This window comes from Carica papaya, chromosome 4 (assembly GCF_054855325.1).
Source record: "Carica papaya isolate Zhongbai chromosome 4, ASM5485532v1, whole genome shotgun sequence".
Taxonomy (NCBI): domain Eukaryota; kingdom Viridiplantae; phylum Streptophyta; class Magnoliopsida; order Brassicales; family Caricaceae; genus Carica; species Carica papaya.
In genome coordinates this window covers 3,593,009-3,609,516 of record NC_142312.1, presented here as the reverse complement: position 1 = coordinate 3,609,516, position 16,508 = coordinate 3,593,009, and the positions used below count along the sequence as shown (strand labels likewise).

Sequence of the window (16,508 nt, the reverse complement as noted above, 5' to 3'; positions counted from 1 at the left end):
ATAAATGTTGCGAAGAAAATTGCCAAATCAATGTTTTTGAGTGTAAATTTACAACACACTAATTATAGTACGAATTTCTTATTAAACCCGATTTGAATTTACAATTTCGTAGAAAGGGTTCATCTAATCAAGCTATTATTGTCGACAAAAAATCAACAGATGTTGCCGTTAACATATTCCTATACGTATATATAAACACGCTGTTAAAGACAGGTAGGTGGTAGATGTGTTCTGTGGGTCGAGAAATAGCTATCAAACACGTGTTGTCAAACACTTAACACCCAACTGCTCATAAAAATTCCTTGTACATTTGTTTTGCAATTTCAACAACACAAGATAAAGTATACTTATAGCCAAACATACATAAAAGTGACTGCACCTTATTTGTCTGTTTGGATGAAGTGAATCTACCAGGAAAGTTCATGGCTCATGAAGAAAAACTCAAATATCAAATTGTAAGCTTGAATTAAATCACCAATAAGATATTTCCCATATGACATTTTTTGGGTTATAAAAGGACTTGTCAAGGTATTGGTTTTTCATGCAGAGAAATATTAACCAAAGCCAGAGAGAGAGAGAGAATGGAGATTGAAGAAGTAGAAGATTATCAGACACTGCCATTGATGTCTCTGAATCATGTGTCTCTATTATGTGCTTCACTGTGGGATTCAGTGCGGTTCTATGAAGATGTCTTGGGCTTTGTCCTCATCAAACGCCCCTCTTCGTTCAATTTCAATGGAGCTTGGTAATAACATAATGGTTTTATATGTTTAACACCGTAACTGAAGGGAAACTATTGATATTTCTCATTTACTAGTAGGTTGTATAATTATGGGATTGCCATACACTTGATCGAGAATCCATCAATGAATGAATTTGATACCATGAGAGAAACAAGACCAATTAATCCAAAGGACAACCATATCTCCTTCCAAGTAAGATAATATAAAGTGTAATTTATTAAATTAATTTTTAATTTTTTTTAAATTTCAATTTAATTATTATTTATTAATTTCGAATATTTAATTTTCTTCTATATCTTTACCCACAAAGTTAATTTAGTAAGATCATGTTTAGATATTTTTTTAAAAAAAATTAAAGTTTTTATTTTAACTAATTAATTAAATTAGTAACAATAATTAATTAGTTAAATTTAGTTTTGTAAATTATTTTTTTTACAGTGTTCGCTTATGATCTAACTATTTAAATTTTTCATTGAAAAATATGAAGAAATTAAATATTTGAATAAATAAAAAGCATGATAATAAAAGATAGTAAATAATAAATTATAAAAAATGTCAAACTTAAGAGACTAATTTAATAATTTACTGATATTGTAGCTTGTTTTGTTGTCACTTTACATGAAGTTATTAATTTTAAATAAAATAAATTAGAGTTTAAATTGCAATAAATTCAAATTATTCAAACAAAAGATACCTATTTATTTTGACAAAATATTTGTTGAAACAGTGCAGAGACATATGTCTTGTGAAGAGGAGGCTGCAAGAGATGGGAATGAGGTACGTGACAGCTGCAATAGACGACGATGGTGTGAAGGTAGATCAAGTGTTCTTCCATGACCCAGATGGTTACATGATTGAGATTTGCAACTGCGAGAAAATCCCAATCCTTCCCTTCTCTTCTTCTTCTTCTTCTTCATCATCATCTTCTCCTTCTTCATCATTTGCATCCGCTTTCAAGCAGCCTCCATTAATGACAGGCATCAAGAAACCACCTTTCAACAAGTGCTGCTTTATGGAGACTCAGATGATGGAGAACTTGACAACGGATATGATGAATTTTTCATTTTAAACTGCCTAAAAAAACTGATGTAAGATAAGTGCTTTTAATATAGATTTGTAAACATGCTTGAGGGTATGAAGTAAAAAAAAAAAAAAAGGGTAGGGTAAAATAAGAGTTGTAATTATTAATTTATATTTGAGAATTAAATATAATAAAAGAATAATTTTATACTACTATAAATTTTTACTTAAAATTGTTTATATTTTATTAACTAATTAATTAATTTTTATTTAATATTATAAATGAAAACCTGGTTAGGAGACGTGTCACTCAAAACTACCCATGTGCCAGCATAGATTTTGGGAGAAGATACCTTGCGGACGGCTTTCAAGCAAGCGAAAAACCTTAACTGGGTCCCCGCTAGATATCAAACTGGTGGGTGAGAATAAGGCAGGGGTGTCAGTCTCTGTCACGAAAGCTTTCTGAAATTTGTGGCCAGCACTTGACTAAACTCCATTTTTAATAATTAATGGCGGAAATTTGAAGAAAATTAATCACATGTACCCACCCACACGTCTTCTTCTTCTTCTCTCTCTCTCTCTCTCTCTCTCTCAGTCTCAGAGGACCCCAACTCACATAATATAAACTCCTTTTATCTCCTTCCTTCTCCGTCATCGTCCTAATCATTATCATCCTTACCACCAACCAACAACAACTATAACTCTAACAGGATAATATTCCGATACAGAGCAATCAGGTAGGGGTGTGTGTGTGTGTATAGATTTTGTTGAATTGTGTCTCTGTTGCCTTTGGAATATCTATGGAGGACTGTTGAGGCTTTTCTTCGTTTGTTTGTTTCCTGCCACATAATACTTGTATTTTTCTGTATTGTTCGTACACAGAGAGAGAGAGAGAGAGAGAGAGAGAGAGAGAGATCAGATGGGTGATATTTTTTATAATTCCTTAAGTGGAGAGAAATGAGATTAGGAGAGAATTATGCGAACCCTTTGTGACGCTTGTGAGAGTGCTGCCGCAATCGTCTTTTGTGCTGCCGATGAGGCTGCTCTCTGCCGTGCTTGCGACGAAAAGGTACGCTCAGATAATTTATGGGTATTTCATGTTTATCTTGTTAATTCTTTGCTCTTGTTTTTTTTGTTTTCTCTACTTTATGGGATTTGTATGTTGTTTTCATATGTGGGTTTCTTCTGTTCTTGCACTTTCTCCTTCTAATCACTTGCCTTTTTTTAATTGTTCATTATTTGCTGCTTTTATATCAAGCTTGGGATTATCTTCTTCACGGGAAAAGTTTCTGTCGATTATACGTGATCTGAACTTGGAATTTCTTTTTAGGAGAAGAAATTTGGTTTGTTTGATCCAGTCTCTGGTGCTTGGAATTAATTTTACTTAGAATTCTATTATATGCTGAAGTAATAGTTACCTTGTTAAAATATATATGAAATTGTAAAGTTGATCTGTGGAAGGACATTTCTGCAGATCTTTATTGAAAATTTGATTGATTGATATCCAGTTTCTTGAGAGATTTATGCAGTTGCTTTGTTTGTTTGGTTGTTTTCTTTTTGTTGGGTTCTACTGATACTGATAGGAAATTCTTTAATCTATTATATATAACTAATCAAGGTTCCTCACGTGCAAACCATTATTCAAACACTAGACCTTGCTCCGACAATAATAGATTTTGAACCTATTTTCTTGAAAATTTAAGCTTATAGGTAATGCCTCAATGGGTTGGCTTGGTTATTGGAGCAGAATAGGGAGGGTAATCGGAAGGGGGATGGCCTTGTATGTCATGATTTTCAGTTTTATATAATTAATTTCACCATCCTCCCCTCTTATTTTGCCTACACTCGCTGCATCTGCGAGGAAGCAAGTTCATTTGGCGGAGTTTCTGATAAATTCTTCTTTTTAAATGTTTTCACCAGTAGGAGGTTTCTTTAATTTTGTTTGAACCGATACTTCTCTTTCATGATTTAAGGTCATCCTGCTCAATATTGTAATCGGGTTGCCAGGTGCACATGTGTAATAAGCTTGCTAGTCGGCATGTGAGGGTTGGCCTGGCAGATCCTAGTGATGTTCCTCGCTGTGATATATGTGAAAATGCACCCGGTATGCAGGCTTATTTCTTCAACGTTTTTTCTCTACTATATTCGCTACGATCTTGAATGTGGTTCAAACTGATATCCTGCAATTGAAAAATATGTATAGCTTTCTTCTACTGTGAGATAGATGGAAGTTCCCTTTGTTTGCAATGTGATATGATTGTTCATGTTGGAGGTAAAAGAACCCACGGAAGATATCTTCTGTTGAGGCAGAGAGTTGAGGTTTGACACTTGCCTTTATTGCATTTATTCTCATTGATGCTATTTACTCTTCATTGTTCCTCTTAGAATTTACTACTTTCCGCAGTTTCCGGGGGATAAATCTGGTCGACATGAAGATCCTGCTTCTCAAACCAGAGATCCTAGTGAGACCAGAAGGGGACAGAATCACCTGCCAAAACTGACTATTGGAGAAAACCAACAGAACCACAGGGTCTCATCTGTTCCTGTGGTAGAAGCTGACGCTGATGGGCATGTCAGGGTGGATCCAAAAATGATTGATCTGAACATGAATCCCCAGCGGATACATGAACAAGTTCCAAACAATCAGGTTAGCTACATTCGTTCGAGGTATAGACATTTCATTTGTTAGGACCTGAATGCAGGCTGCTCATCCAATCTTCATTTAATATACACATTAGACATGACCTGCTTTCTAGTTATGATGAAAAAGTTAACTGCCTAGTTTGATATCTCTAGAATTGAGTTCCTACATATGCAATCAAATAGCGGAATCAGCAACGAGTTTAAGTAAGATAGTTTCCTCACCAAATGTTTTCATACAATTGTAGAGGATAATAAATTTACACAAGGAAAAGATGAAGTACAGTTTCACTTCACATGGATTGAGCTCATTATAGTCGGAATCTTGTGTTCTTATAAATCAGTATTTTTTTATTTATTTTTAAAGTGATCCAAACTTTTTTGAACCTCTAAGCAAGAATATTTGGAAGTTAATGGCTAAATAAAATTAGAAAAGACTCATAAAATACAAAATTGTAACCTTAAAAACAAACAAAGAGAAAGAACCACAGTTTTTAGGGCGTTGGATAAAACCACATTAGTGAAATTGTAATTTGTACTTAGATGAATTGATGAAAGTTTGAGAGAAGATAAAAACAGGGACGAATCCATTAGAATTACAATATGCTTTTCGAAATTTATCAAGCTAACTCTTCGCGTTCATTGTCATAATTGCTGGATGATGTTGAGAATCCAGGCATTGCAAAATTTAGGATGCAATTCCGACAACAAGAATAACTCCAACATTAATAGCATATATCGATTATTGCAAATTTATATGTCTATTTAGAAATATTCTTTCTCTGTAACAGAAACCAGGGCAGTAACTTTTCTTCTCTGCGACAACAACGGCATTCAAGAAGCACGATTAGCAACAAAGGAAGCTTTATTCGAAAGCCATAGACTTCTAACTTCCTTCCTGTAATGGCGTCATGTGCTCTCTCTTTTTCTCTATTCTTCCTGCTACTTCTCTTGGTTGAACATGAGTTAGTAGTGTGGTATAGCCTAGCTCTTCTGTGGTTTATAGTACTAGAAAGCAAAAGAATGTAAAGCATGTATGAGTTATTCTGTGCTCATATTTGCATAGCCGAGGTCAGTCGCTTGTAAAGCATGTATTTTTGGGATTTCTTGGACCATTGAAAAGAATTTTTGTTGTAATGTTTAAACTTAAATCTGCAAGAGAATTTTCTGGGTTTGTGTTTTCTGGATGAGGAGATTTTTTTTTTTTTTTTCTGTTTCTGGTGAAGCTTGATTTTTTTTATATAAAAAATTAGAGTTATTCCCAGGATAAAAGCACATTTATAGGTAATTATTTAAATTAAATTATTATTTTTGTTTACATTATGTTATATTTTTGTTGTTGTATGCCCTCGTTTTATAAAAGTGATTTTATTTTATTATAGATATATTTTGTTCGTACCTTAATTTAATTTATTTAATATTTTTTTTTATTTTGTTGACATAAAAATCTTGTTTTTAATTTATTTCTTTTTAATTTTATATATGCAAAGTTAAAAAATCGTAATATAATAATTTAGAAATTGAAATAGAAAAGATAAAAAAAAAAGAAGGTTTGTGATAATTTTTAAATTTTTTATATTAAGTAATTTAATATCTTTATGCATGTTATCTTGCGAATTTACAACTATTAATGACACATTCATTCAATCTAATAAAATAAAAATTATATTATATTAGATTAAACTAAAATTTTCAGATATTATTCTGACGAAACGAAAGATATTGTTAATAAATAAAAGTACATTTTATTTATTGATATATTAAAAATATTCTATTATAATTAGATCAGTTAAACTAATTTTCACACGAATTTTTAATGGTTCATTCATTTGACTATAAGTTATAACCACTTTTAATTCAGCAAGATTTTTGTTCATTAATGACTCTAAATATTTTTGATTTCGATGTAAGGATTATTTTTTCCCAGTGTCGTAGTTTGCCAAATATGGATATGCCTCCTACGAGCTTTGACAATGTTGCTGATCAATTCTACAATGAAGGCTGTTTTACACCACTCCAAATTTACCCAAATTGTCCAATATTTCCTTCCACGATGATAATGGGCTAAAAGATATATTACTTTAATTCTTATTTTAAAAATATATAATTTTGTATCTAATTGTACAAAGTCAAACGTAGGTTTATGAATAGAAGATGTTGTATGAGTGCAGACTGGTGACTAAATTGTTTTAATTTCAGTTCACATCGAATTGTATTACATTTTTATCTAAAAATTTTAATTAAAAATTTAAAAAATATATTTAAATATATATATATATATATTTGTTTTTTTTGGGTACTTTTTTAATATTTCCAATCCAAATAATTTCATTTCAGTTTAAATAGTTCCAATCCGGTTTTTTGCTTAATTTGGATACCCCTAATTATAGGTGACCCATCCGGTCTAATCATTGCTAATCAAGAGCTGGTATTTATAAAGGGGCCCAGTGGGCCACGATGGTATTTTAGACGAGACTTGTAGAAATTAGAAATCATCAAACTACATCAGGACCGTCAAACCTTTTTAATCAACAGAACCGGATCAGAATTAAATCAGAACCGTAGATCATGATTATTCTCCACGGTTGCGTAGCTTCCCGTTTCAATTGTCCTCCACTTTTGCAGTCGCCTTCTCCTGCCTAACACGAAGACTGCTGTGTTGGATTGGAGAAGAGGAAAACCTGAGGAAGACTAATCACGGGGATATGATGAAGATGATAAGGCGAAAAGGAGGAGAAGTGTTAATAGCGGTATCGGCCTTCTTGTTCCTGACGTTATTTCCGGCCTTCTCTTACGCCTTCGTGGGGTATCGCGCGGTGCTTGACAGTGCGTCTGGAAATGGAAATGGAAGCAGCAAGTACTTGAACGCCAAGGAGCTTTGGTTCAATCAGACTCTCGATCATTTTTCTCCATATGTATTTACTCCTGTTTCGGGCTTTCTTTTCTTCGATTAAGTTGATTTTTCGAAGATTCTGTCGTTTTTTCGCTTGCGCCAATCTTTCAATGAAGTCGATTGAGGAACTTCCGGATTGAAGTTTCGTGGTTTTGGTTTTTCTCTCATTATTGGACTGCACTTGTTTTTTCAGGATCATCGTCGGTTTAATCAGCGATATTATGAGTTCCTTGACTATTTCCGAGCCCCAGATGGACCTATCTTCTTGAGAATTTGCGGTGAATCTGAGTGCAGAGGCATTTCCAACGACTACCTCACTGTAAGTTTTCTTCAAGTCATGCAAAAATTGCGCTCCTTGCTGCGCTTCAAAGAGAGAGCCTCTAGGCTGTAGCCGTCTCCGTTTAAAAGAAAATACAAAATGAAGATTTTTGTTTGTCCTTTTCCTTCTCTGGGTTTGTGGAACTGTTAGTTGCAGTTTGAGTGAGTGAGTGAGGCAACCTCTATGCATGCAAACTCGTTCGGTTTGGGTCCTCAAGTCTTAGGCTATCGTTCGCAACATATCAATTGAAGGAAAAAAAGTTATTTGCAAGTTCACATTTTTGTAGACACTGCATAAAATTTATCTGTTCCAAATTTAGCGTTGAACTCATTTATTTTGGTTTGGGCTTGTTACGCGTTGGATAGTAAAGCTATAAGTTATTTCTCCGAGGGGAAGGGGAGTGAGAATTCCCTGCTCAAACGGGGATAATTAGTTCAGGACTCTGTGTTTTGTTTTGGGGGCCAACCCATTCAAGATGCGGTAGATAATATGAACGTCTTTTTTATTCTTTGTCCCTGAGAGAATTGTCAATATTGTATATTTTGTACTTGGTTGGCACCCTTGGTGGTTCCTGTTTAGCGAAGAATTTTTCTCTCAAGAAAGAGAATTCCTGGCCTCAACAGAAGAAAAAAGTTTTAATTTTTTGATGGGGCACAGGTTTTGGCAAAGAAGTTTGAAGCAGCAGTGGTTTCATTAGAGCATCGTTATTATGGGAAGAGTTCCCCCTTCAAATCACTGACAACAGAAAACTTAAGATATCTTTCATCTAAACAGGCGTTGTTTGACTTGGCTGTTTTCCGTCAGTATTACCAGGTATTTTGGGAGTTAATTTTTCTATTCCTACCTTGCCTGTGGAAAGAAAATGGGAGTATTCTTCTTTGATAACCTGTTGCTTGTAGGACTCCCTAAACCTGAAGCTCAATAGGACAAAGGATGAGAATCCCTGGTTTGTTTTTGGGATTTCATATGCTGGAGCTCTTAGTGCGTGGTTTCGTCTTAAGTTCCCTCATTTAACTTGTGGAAGTCTCGCTAGTTCTGCAGTTGTTCTTGCTGTTTATAACTTCAGTGAGTTTGATCAGCAGGTAAATACTAAAGATTAGAGACTATTTTCGTTCTGCTTGTAAATTGAATAGAATGATGCATCTTCGCGTGCAAATTCTTGCATTTTCAGTTTTTTCTTCCTGTATTTTTCTTTTTTTGTTAAGCATAATCTGAAATAGTTAAAACTTCTGACTAACAGGCAGATTCTTTAAATTTTTGTGCAGATTGGCAAGTCAGCCGGAGCTGAATGTAAATCTGTAATACAAGAAACTAATAAACTTGTTGAACAAAGGCTTGAAGAAAATGGCAAGAAATTGAAAGCATTTTTTGATGCTGCTGAGGTTTACTTTTGTGGTTTTTTTGTTTTTTGTTTTTTTTGTTTTCTTTTCACTGGTTCTTGTGATAGACCTGATAACACAAATAGCAACTTCATGACTATATATGTCTTCACAGCTTGGAGATGCTGATTTTATGTACTTTCTGGCTGACGCAGCAGTTATGGCGGTATGCCTCTTTTCTTTCTAGTTTGTTTTGTAATTCGATTATCTTGCATGGTAATGATCTTTATGTGCTAAATACTTGTAGTTTCAATATGGAAACCCAGACAAACTCTGCAACCCTCTTGTTCAAGCGAAGAATGCAGGAGAGGATTTGGTGGTATGCTCTTGTTACTTATTACCTATTATGCATTTTTCTGAATTTGTTATTGTTGGGAGGAAATAAAAGTTAATAAGTAGAGCACAAACAGGATTAACAATTTTGTGATTTGGTCTACTTGACTTGTCTGCACAGAAATTTCAATTATATTACGAACATTAACAATTACAATGAGATAATATGTAGAAACGCTCCTTAACAACCCCTTTAGTTTCTCTGTGCTTCAGACTTCTCTAACTTCCAAGAAGTTATAGATTCTCGCCCCATTGTGCTCTTATTGATCTCCCTACATGCGGAAGCAAGCTTCTACCTCATTTTTCCGGTACCTAACTCACCCGAATGCCCCTTTCTCAGGATACTCTGCACATTGTTTTTGTACTTCTTTTGCTCCGATGCCTCCCTACTATTTCCAAGTGTCCTACATCCAATTGAGGGCATCTCATCTTCTCTTTCTCTATGTGTAAGTTTACGGACATTTAGTTTTCATCTCCCAGGTACTCACCGCTATTTCTTTTCTCCAATCTAGCTCATTAATTTCTTCCTACCACCCATGGGCTAGGACTTGAAACAGTTATTTGGTTCTTAAATTATTTTTAGGCTTGTCCTTGGTTGTGCGTTCACATATGAATTAGCTGTATTTCATTTGCTTATTTTAAAATACTTTAACTGGCATATGTATAAGTTGAGAAGTTTAAACTGCTCCACCTACCTGAATGTGCATACTGCACCTGATATAACTGATTTAGCCCAGCAGAATCATTTCCTTGTGTTCATCTCATTCTCTCTCCCCCCCCCCCCCCCCGGGGGGCCACCACCTCATCTTTCACTTATGTAAAACATTATTGCTTGTTGACGTTTAGATTATTTATGTCCCTTAACCAGCAATAGGAAGGCAGAATAATATTTTCGCAAAAAAGAAAAAAAAAAAAAAAAGAGAAACAGAAGAACAAGAAGTATCTCTTACTAATTCCTTAAATATGTTTCTGTTGCTGTTGGATATCCTTGTGACCTTATCTTCCATTGGTGAACTCTGTGTATCATGTTCTCATGGGGAAAAATGCAGGAAGCTTATGCCAAATACGTTAAAGAGGTTGGCCTCAGCGTTGCAATTTATAATCAGGCCCATCTGAAGAATACTGCTCTAACCAATGACAGTGATATGCGGTTATGGTGGTTTCAAGTTTGTACTGAAGTGGCATACTTTCAGGTGGCACCTTCAAATGATAGCATGCGCTCTTCAAAAATTGACACAAGGCATGTGTTTAACGACAAAATTGTGTAGAATGCTAATATAATTTTATATCATATGTTCTGCTGTCTATACTTTTATCATGTTATTAAGTGCCAAAACTTTAGTATTTGATTTTACATGTTATTTTCTTCATGTTTAACCATAAAATTATAATGTATATGGCAGATATCACTTGGATGTTTGCAAGAACCTTTTTGGTGATGGCATCTATCCTGATGTCGATGCAACAAATATATACTATGGAGGCACAAAAATTGCAGGTCCAGATACATCTTTCTTGTTTCTCCTTCTTTCGTTGTTTGAATAGTTTCAAATTATTTATTTGCGTGTGTTTGTCTGTGTAATCCACATAATCAAACAGCATCTGCTCTTTGTAGAACTGATGATCTTTCCTTTGGCAATTTCTTTTTCCTTCTCTTTTCTGATAGGGAGGAAAGTGGGAAGGCTTGTGATAAATTTTTTTTTTTCAAATGATGGCTAATTGAATGCTCCTAATAACAAGAGATGGGTTTCATTTTTATTCATCCAACATTGCCAAATTCCTCCATGGTTTATTTGGTCTAATGGATATGTGGATTTGCAGGTTCAAAAATTGTTTTTGCAAATGGGTCACAGGATCCATGGCGTCATGCATCCAAACAGACCTCATCTCCTGATAGTAAGTTTCTGTTACTACTACTATGAAAATGCTCTCAAGAAGAAAGGAGGAAAAAGGAAGTGACTACTTTGACCGAAATGTCATCTTTTTCTCCAATTAACTGCTTTTATAGTATAGTATGCTGCAATGAAGAGTAAATCTATTTGGTTGTGGTTCATTTTTCATTGATTTCAATTGTTGAATCCAGATTAAGCAGTAGCAGAGAAGTTTTAAGCAGTTATATATATTAAATTTGCATTTTAAGGTAGCATTTGCTGCGAATATAGTACAGAACAAGACAGTCCAAGATTGGACAAAACAATTCATTCGCTCCTATATAATTTTCTAGTCTTAATCCTATGTTTAATGTTTGTTTAGATCAAATTTAGTATTTGTTATGATTATTACCATAAACCTGATCAAACCATTGCTCATTGGCCCTTCACAGATAACTCATCAACCTCAATGCGAAATTGTCATCAATTTGTTATTCTATTAGGGGTAGATGAATAATGTTCGGATCTGAGAGAAAAAGTTTCACATTTCAAAAACTTTCTTTTCCCTGTTTTTCCTCCATTGACTAATGTAAATTTTCAGTGCCTTCCTATATCATCTCTTGCCACAATTGTGGCCATGGAACTGATTTGCGAGGATGCCCACAGTCTCCATTAGTTCCTGAAGGTATGTATTTTCTGCACTGGGCTATACACAGCTAAAACAATCTAAAGTTTCTTAAGAATACTCATATCATTGGAAAAGTTAGACTTAATATGTACAAGAAATGGCGTTGTTTTTACTAATGTCTGAATTAGTATGCATTTTTTTTTTTTATTTTAGGTGATGCCAAAAACTGCAGTTCCCCTGATACTGTGAACAAAGTAAGGCAACAGATCGTAGAACACATAGATTTGTGGTTGTCTCAGTGCCGAGGGCTGGGTAGGAGCTCCATGTAAATGCAATATATGTTACGAGAGAAATATATAAAGTGTGTAACTAACATATTATGCAATGTATTATCTTGACAGATGCTTAGCTGCACGTATGTGAAAATGATGTTACGATTATTACTTACCTTCATGTCCACAGAGGCCAAAACGGCAAATGCCTATAAAGTCCGTTATCTATTGGTGGCATGTGCAGTTTTCTGCTTCTGCAGGGATAATCTAACTGGGAAACTGTTTTAAGTGACTGGAAATTGATCTCTTGCAAAATTTTCTCCCTATGCATGAGCACGCCTAGCAAGGTTTTTACTGAGAACTTTTTCTGTTAACGTTTTCTGTTCTTTCAGTATCACTAGTTCTTGGTTGGAAGTATATTCATATCTGCATTGACCTGGAATTTTTGAGTTTGGATCAGGCCTTCTTTTTTCTGTGCTATTAGGGAATTTGGGGTTATTATGATTTCAGTTTTTGTTTTTTTCTTTTTTAATTTTATGTTTTGTGGCTATTTATATAGTAATTAAATAACTTAACAATCAAATTAATGCTAGACAATGGCAGCTGACTATTGTAACTATAAAATGTTATAAGATATATAGAAATTAATTGTTCTGTTGATGTTACTAGCTTATCTTAGAGATAACAAATGAGGCTGATTTTGTAAAATTTAAATATGATGTCTTTGAATTTATAAAATTCTAATCTGGCCTGAATTTGGAGACCTGACCTTGTTTGAATTTGGGGTGGATTAGGATGGATTTACAGTTCCCTTGAAATCTTCTCTCCTAATCTGAATATATCAAGATTCAGTCCGAATACTCGCCATGAACACCAGAGTCTGCCATATTCATTCCTTCAAATTGATAGATTGAAGTATTTAAAGCAGAAACATGAGAATGTGTTTGCTAAAAGTACAAATTTATGACAAAAACAGTTTACAACTCTTAACAAGCCAAAGAAAAGACTACTAAGATACTGATCTCACTGCATCCGCTGCCATTACCACCATCATTCTTAGTAGATATAAACTTAGCTAGAAACATCTTAGTAAACGTAGCCCTTAACGAACATTCCTTTCTTTGCCTCCTCTGATTCTCCCTCCCCAGTGTATTTTCCAAGCTGAGCAAGCGAGTTAGCCTTTGCTCGGACAAGCAAAGAATCCTGAGCTGCTTTCACGTTCTCCGGTCTGCCTCCCCATGTCTTCAGGCAAGTGTTTTGAAGAGCTCTTGCGTAGGAGAATGACACATGCCATGGGTTAGGACTTTGGTTCATCGCGTTCAAGTTCAAGGTAGCTTCAACTTCAGATTGCCCACCAGACAAGAACTGTAAACATCAAAGAGAATTTGCTTGTTAAAAAGCCGAGTTTAATGCATTGTGCTGTGATAAATTTATATGATCTTTGACAGGAGACTTACCATAATTCCAGGAACAGCTGGGGGAATCCTTCGGCTAAGGAGCTTGAGGGTGTAGTCAGCAACCTGTTCTGGTGTGGCCCTGTCCTTGCACTCCGCACCAGGAGTAACCATGCTGGGCTTGAGAAGGATACCTTCAAACATAACATTGTTCTCGGCCAAGTAAAAGAAAACCTCTGCCCACACCTTCTGAGCCACTTCAAAGGTCCTATCAATTCCATGGTCACCATCAAGCAAGATCTCTGGCTCCACAATTGGGACCAACCCATTGTCCTACACCAAATACTCAATGGGTAAATCTCAATTCAATTTTTTTTTTTTTTACTAAGTTGAGTAAAAAAATTCTGGGTAATTTTATTTTCTCTTCACATAATCATTTTACCTGAGAAATGGCGGCATAACGGGCAAGTCCCCAGGCTGCTTCCTTGACAGCAAGTGCAGATGGGCCATTCGGAATGCTCACCACTGTACGCCTATTTCATCACGCAATAAAATACAAATTATTTAACTTTCTTAAACTTGTTTTGCAACTAAATCCATCAATCTATTTGTTAACACCATAGTGTTTTTTTTTTTTTTCCAAAATCAACTTTATTTTAACTCTACAAAACCAAACTAAGCAGATTGGATAGAGTTTAACAAAATGAAGATAGTTCTCATCTTATACCATTTCGCAAAGCGAGCTCCTTGTTGGTAGTAAGCAGCAGAGCGGGAAGCAAGGCCATCAAGACCTTGACACCATGACTCATTGTTGGAGCCAGCCAAGGGAACCAGACCCTGCAATAACCATTATCCGGATCCTAGTTATTATAGACATGTACTATTTTATACATATATGTGATATATGTGTATGCGTGTGTGTTTGTGTTTGTGTTTGTGTTTGTGTATATATACAAAATGGATAGATAGATAAGAAAGAGAACATGCATACATATAATGGAAAAAGTAGAAGAATGAAGTGATTACCTTGTCAACTTTAATACCAGGGACAATATTCTGCTCAACAAGAACATCAACCATCTTCTTGCCCTCTGTGGTGGACTGGTAAAGTGTCTCCTCAAAGAGGATGGCACCCGAGATGTACTGGCCGAGCCCTGGGGCTGAAACCAGCAGTGTCCTGTAGGCCTGGCGGTTAGCCTCGGTGTTCTCTAGCCCGATTGAGGCTAGACGTTTCCCACATGTCGCATTTGACTCGTCCATAGCCAAAATCCCACGCCCAGGAGAAGCAATAGTTTTCTACACCCACCCACCACAATTACATCTCAGATATATACATATACATATACATATACATATATGGTACGAGAAACTCAGCTAATATCACCACTTAATTGATCAATTCTATTTACCATCTGCAATGTCTTCTCCAACACAAACATTCTTGAAATTCAAAGTACTATAATCTTTATCATCTTAAACACAACAGTCTGTAATATAAAGAAAGAAGCAAGTCTGTAGGAGTATAAATATGCATTTTTAAAAAATTAATATTGGACAAAAGAATAGATGAGTAAATAATAGATAAGAGGACAAGATTCTCAAGTTTGAACTCTAATTGTTCCTCTGATTTCATGTGAATAACATAATTGAACTGGGTTATCTAATACTTGAAGTTGATAAAAAAAAAAAAAAAAGTCCAATATATATATTTTCTTATCATACTCTCCAATGCAACCCAATTAGCTAGACAAATAAACTTATAGAGACAAAGACATACCGCGGTCTTGACAAGCTCATCAGCATAGGAACTGGCTCGGACCAAGAGTGAAGATGGTGCAACCGGTTGGCACCGGACGACAGAGACCGAGGGTTGGCGAAGTGTCTGACCCTTAATCCATTCGGACTTGTCAAGAACTGGAGAAGACTTGAGGAAAGAAGCAGAGGCCATGTTGTGGCTTTCTAAGTTATTGGTTTAGATAGCTTGCTAGTTTTAGCTGCCTTGCTCTCTCCTTAAAGCTCTGACTGTGCTTTCTCCAATGCAGGCAAACAACTAGCTCTCGTCCTCTCTTATTTATAAATTTAAAATTTTATCTTCAGAGATATCTCATGTGAGGCTAGAATACATTTGGGCAATGAGTGATTTTAATGAAGGGTTGATAATTTGCTTGCTTGGCAGAACTATGCTGTGGTGGGCAACACCCTATGGAATTGTGGGAATTATTTTTTCTGCCCTGAAATTTAAAAAAAAAAAAAAATTATGGTTGAATTTCTTCAAATTTGTAAAACCAGAATAATTTGGGTTATTAATAATCGCTAAAAAAAGATAAAAAAGAAAAGGGTTTTTATCATTTGGTTGTTGATTGGTGACTTGTCATATTGGAATACATGGCAGGTTTTGATTTTTTCTCCAGTTTTGTCCTTTCTGTTTGTACAAAATATATATATAGAAAAAAAACTAATAGAGATGAGTTAGTCCAAATATATGAAGCACTTTTATTATTATTATTATTATTTTATTAACCATTTGTAAAAAATCGAATTCAAATTGTTAAAAAATATATTCTATTCTGGTAAACCCATTTCCTATAAACATTTAGTTTTATTGAATAAAGATTGAACGATTATATTCCATTCATTATCAAATTTCTCACGTCTATGATGGAATTCTTTAGTATAAAAAAACTAAACTTCAATATAAAAGTTAATTGTATTGTTTCCTCGCATTCAAGAATCACAAAGATTCCATATTGCAATCTGCAAATAGCATGCAAAGGTATAATAGAGAAAGACTAATTGTTGTGCACAAATCACAAGTTGCAAATAATATGGACATAGCTACAATCTTTACAAAAAAACTTTTACATTACAATCAAAAGTCTATTTCATGGCCTAAAACAGAAGTTGGGAATCCGTGTACGCTTCAGAGGTCACTAGAAGCTCAGTTCATAGCCAACAGAAAATTGTGATGCATAGGACATACAGAGGGTCCATAGTGCAAAAGATCTACCAGTTACTG

The 16,508-nt window shown here is 34.9% G+C and overlaps 4 protein-coding genes across 6 annotated transcripts; 3 read left to right on the top strand and 1 right to left on the bottom strand.

Moving 5' to 3' along the window:
* Positions 1-526: 526 nt before the first annotated feature.
* On the top strand, positions 527-1,976 carry LOC110822334 (glyoxylase I 4-like). 2 transcript variants are annotated; one of them, XM_022052424.2, is made up of 3 exons: positions 527-745; positions 821-935; positions 1,471-1,976. In XM_022052424.2, exons 1-3 carry the CDS (start codon positions 582-584, stop codon positions 1,810-1,812), a joined length of 621 nt encoding a protein of 206 aa, XP_021908116.1. In that variant the 5' UTR covers positions 527-581; the 3' UTR covers positions 1,813-1,976. The 2 variants fall into 2 exon arrangements, with proteins under 2 accessions (XP_021908116.1, XP_021908115.1); XM_022052423.2 differs by having other exon boundaries at positions 818-935.
* A 391-nt stretch (positions 1,977-2,367) lies between these two features.
* Positions 2,368-5,586, top strand: LOC110822486 (B-box zinc finger protein 18-like). 2 transcript variants are annotated; one of them, XM_088217397.1, is made up of 6 exons: positions 2,368-2,500; positions 2,646-2,832; positions 3,771-3,867; positions 3,967-4,082; positions 4,168-4,410; positions 5,195-5,586. In XM_088217397.1, the coding sequence occupies exons 2-6, from the start codon at positions 2,740-2,742 to the stop codon at positions 5,207-5,209; spliced, it is 564 nt and encodes a 187-aa protein (XP_088073523.1). In that variant the 5' UTR covers positions 2,368-2,500; positions 2,646-2,739; the 3' UTR covers positions 5,210-5,586. The 2 variants fall into 2 exon arrangements, with proteins under 2 accessions (XP_088073523.1, XP_088073524.1); XM_088217398.1 differs by having other exon boundaries at positions 2,377-2,832; positions 3,737-3,867.
* A 1,390-nt stretch (positions 5,587-6,976) lies between these two features.
* On the top strand, positions 6,977-12,335 carry LOC110822186 (putative serine protease EDA2). Its single transcript, XM_088217393.1, has 12 exons — positions 6,977-7,318; positions 7,490-7,615; positions 8,273-8,428; positions 8,515-8,697; positions 8,881-8,997; positions 9,110-9,160; positions 9,242-9,313; positions 10,377-10,567; positions 10,731-10,825; positions 11,149-11,223; positions 11,800-11,883; positions 12,040-12,335. Exons 1-12 carry the CDS (start codon positions 7,109-7,111, stop codon positions 12,153-12,155), a joined length of 1,476 nt encoding a protein of 491 aa, XP_088073519.1. The 5' UTR covers positions 6,977-7,108; the 3' UTR covers positions 12,156-12,335.
* Positions 12,336-12,959: 624 nt separating this feature from the next.
* On the bottom strand, positions 12,960-15,548 carry LOC110822187 (fructose-bisphosphate aldolase 1, chloroplastic). The gene is made up of 6 exons (XM_022052209.2): positions 15,270-15,548; positions 14,519-14,788; positions 14,220-14,329; positions 13,935-14,025; positions 13,556-13,825; positions 12,960-13,463 (listed from the first exon to the last, which is right to left on the bottom strand). The coding sequence occupies exons 1-6, from the start codon at positions 15,438-15,440 to the stop codon at positions 13,185-13,187; spliced, it is 1,191 nt and encodes a 396-aa protein (XP_021907901.1). The 5' UTR covers positions 15,441-15,548; the 3' UTR covers positions 12,960-13,184.
* Between the last annotated feature and the right edge of the window lie 960 nt (positions 15,549-16,508).

Bases quoted from the DNA above. Each gene is read 5' to 3' on its own strand.
- LOC110822334 (XM_022052423.2), top strand. From the start codon at position 582: ATGGAGATTGAAGAAGTAGAAGATTATCAGACACTGCCATTGATGTCT. The intron at 746-817 runs GTAATAACATAA...CTCATTTACTAG, and splicing joins TTCAATTTCAATGGAGCTTG to TAGGTTGTATAATTATGGGA. The intron at 936-1,470 runs GTAAGATAATAT...TTGTTGAAACAG, and splicing joins ACAACCATATCTCCTTCCAA to TGCAGAGACATATGTCTTGT.
- LOC110822486 (XM_088217397.1), top strand. From the start codon at position 2,740: ATGCGAACCCTTTGTGACGCTTGTGAGAGTGCTGCCGCAATCGTCTTT. The intron at 2,833-3,770 runs GTACGCTCAGAT...TCGGGTTGCCAG, and splicing joins GCCGTGCTTGCGACGAAAAG to GTGCACATGTGTAATAAGCT. The intron at 3,868-3,966 runs GTATGCAGGCTT...AAATATGTATAG, and splicing joins TATATGTGAAAATGCACCCG to CTTTCTTCTACTGTGAGATA.
- LOC110822186 (XM_088217393.1), top strand. From the start codon at position 7,109: ATGATGAAGATGATAAGGCGAAAAGGAGGAGAAGTGTTAATAGCGGTA. The intron at 9,314-10,376 runs GTATGCTCTTGT...GGAAAAATGCAG, and splicing joins ATGCAGGAGAGGATTTGGTG to GAAGCTTATGCCAAATACGT. The intron at 11,884-12,039 runs GTATGTATTTTC...TTTTTATTTTAG, and splicing joins GTCTCCATTAGTTCCTGAAG to GTGATGCCAAAAACTGCAGT.
- LOC110822187 (XM_022052209.2), bottom strand. From the start codon at position 15,440: ATGGCCTCTGCTTCTTTCCTCAAGTCTTCTCCAGTTCTTGACAAGTCC. The intron at 14,026-14,219 runs GTATAAGATGAG...GTGATGAAATAG, and splicing joins GGAGCTCGCTTTGCGAAATG to GCGTACAGTGGTGAGCATTC. The intron at 13,464-13,555 runs GTAAGTCTCCTG...TGATGTTTACAG, and splicing joins CAGCTGTTCCTGGAATTATG to TTCTTGTCTGGTGGGCAATC.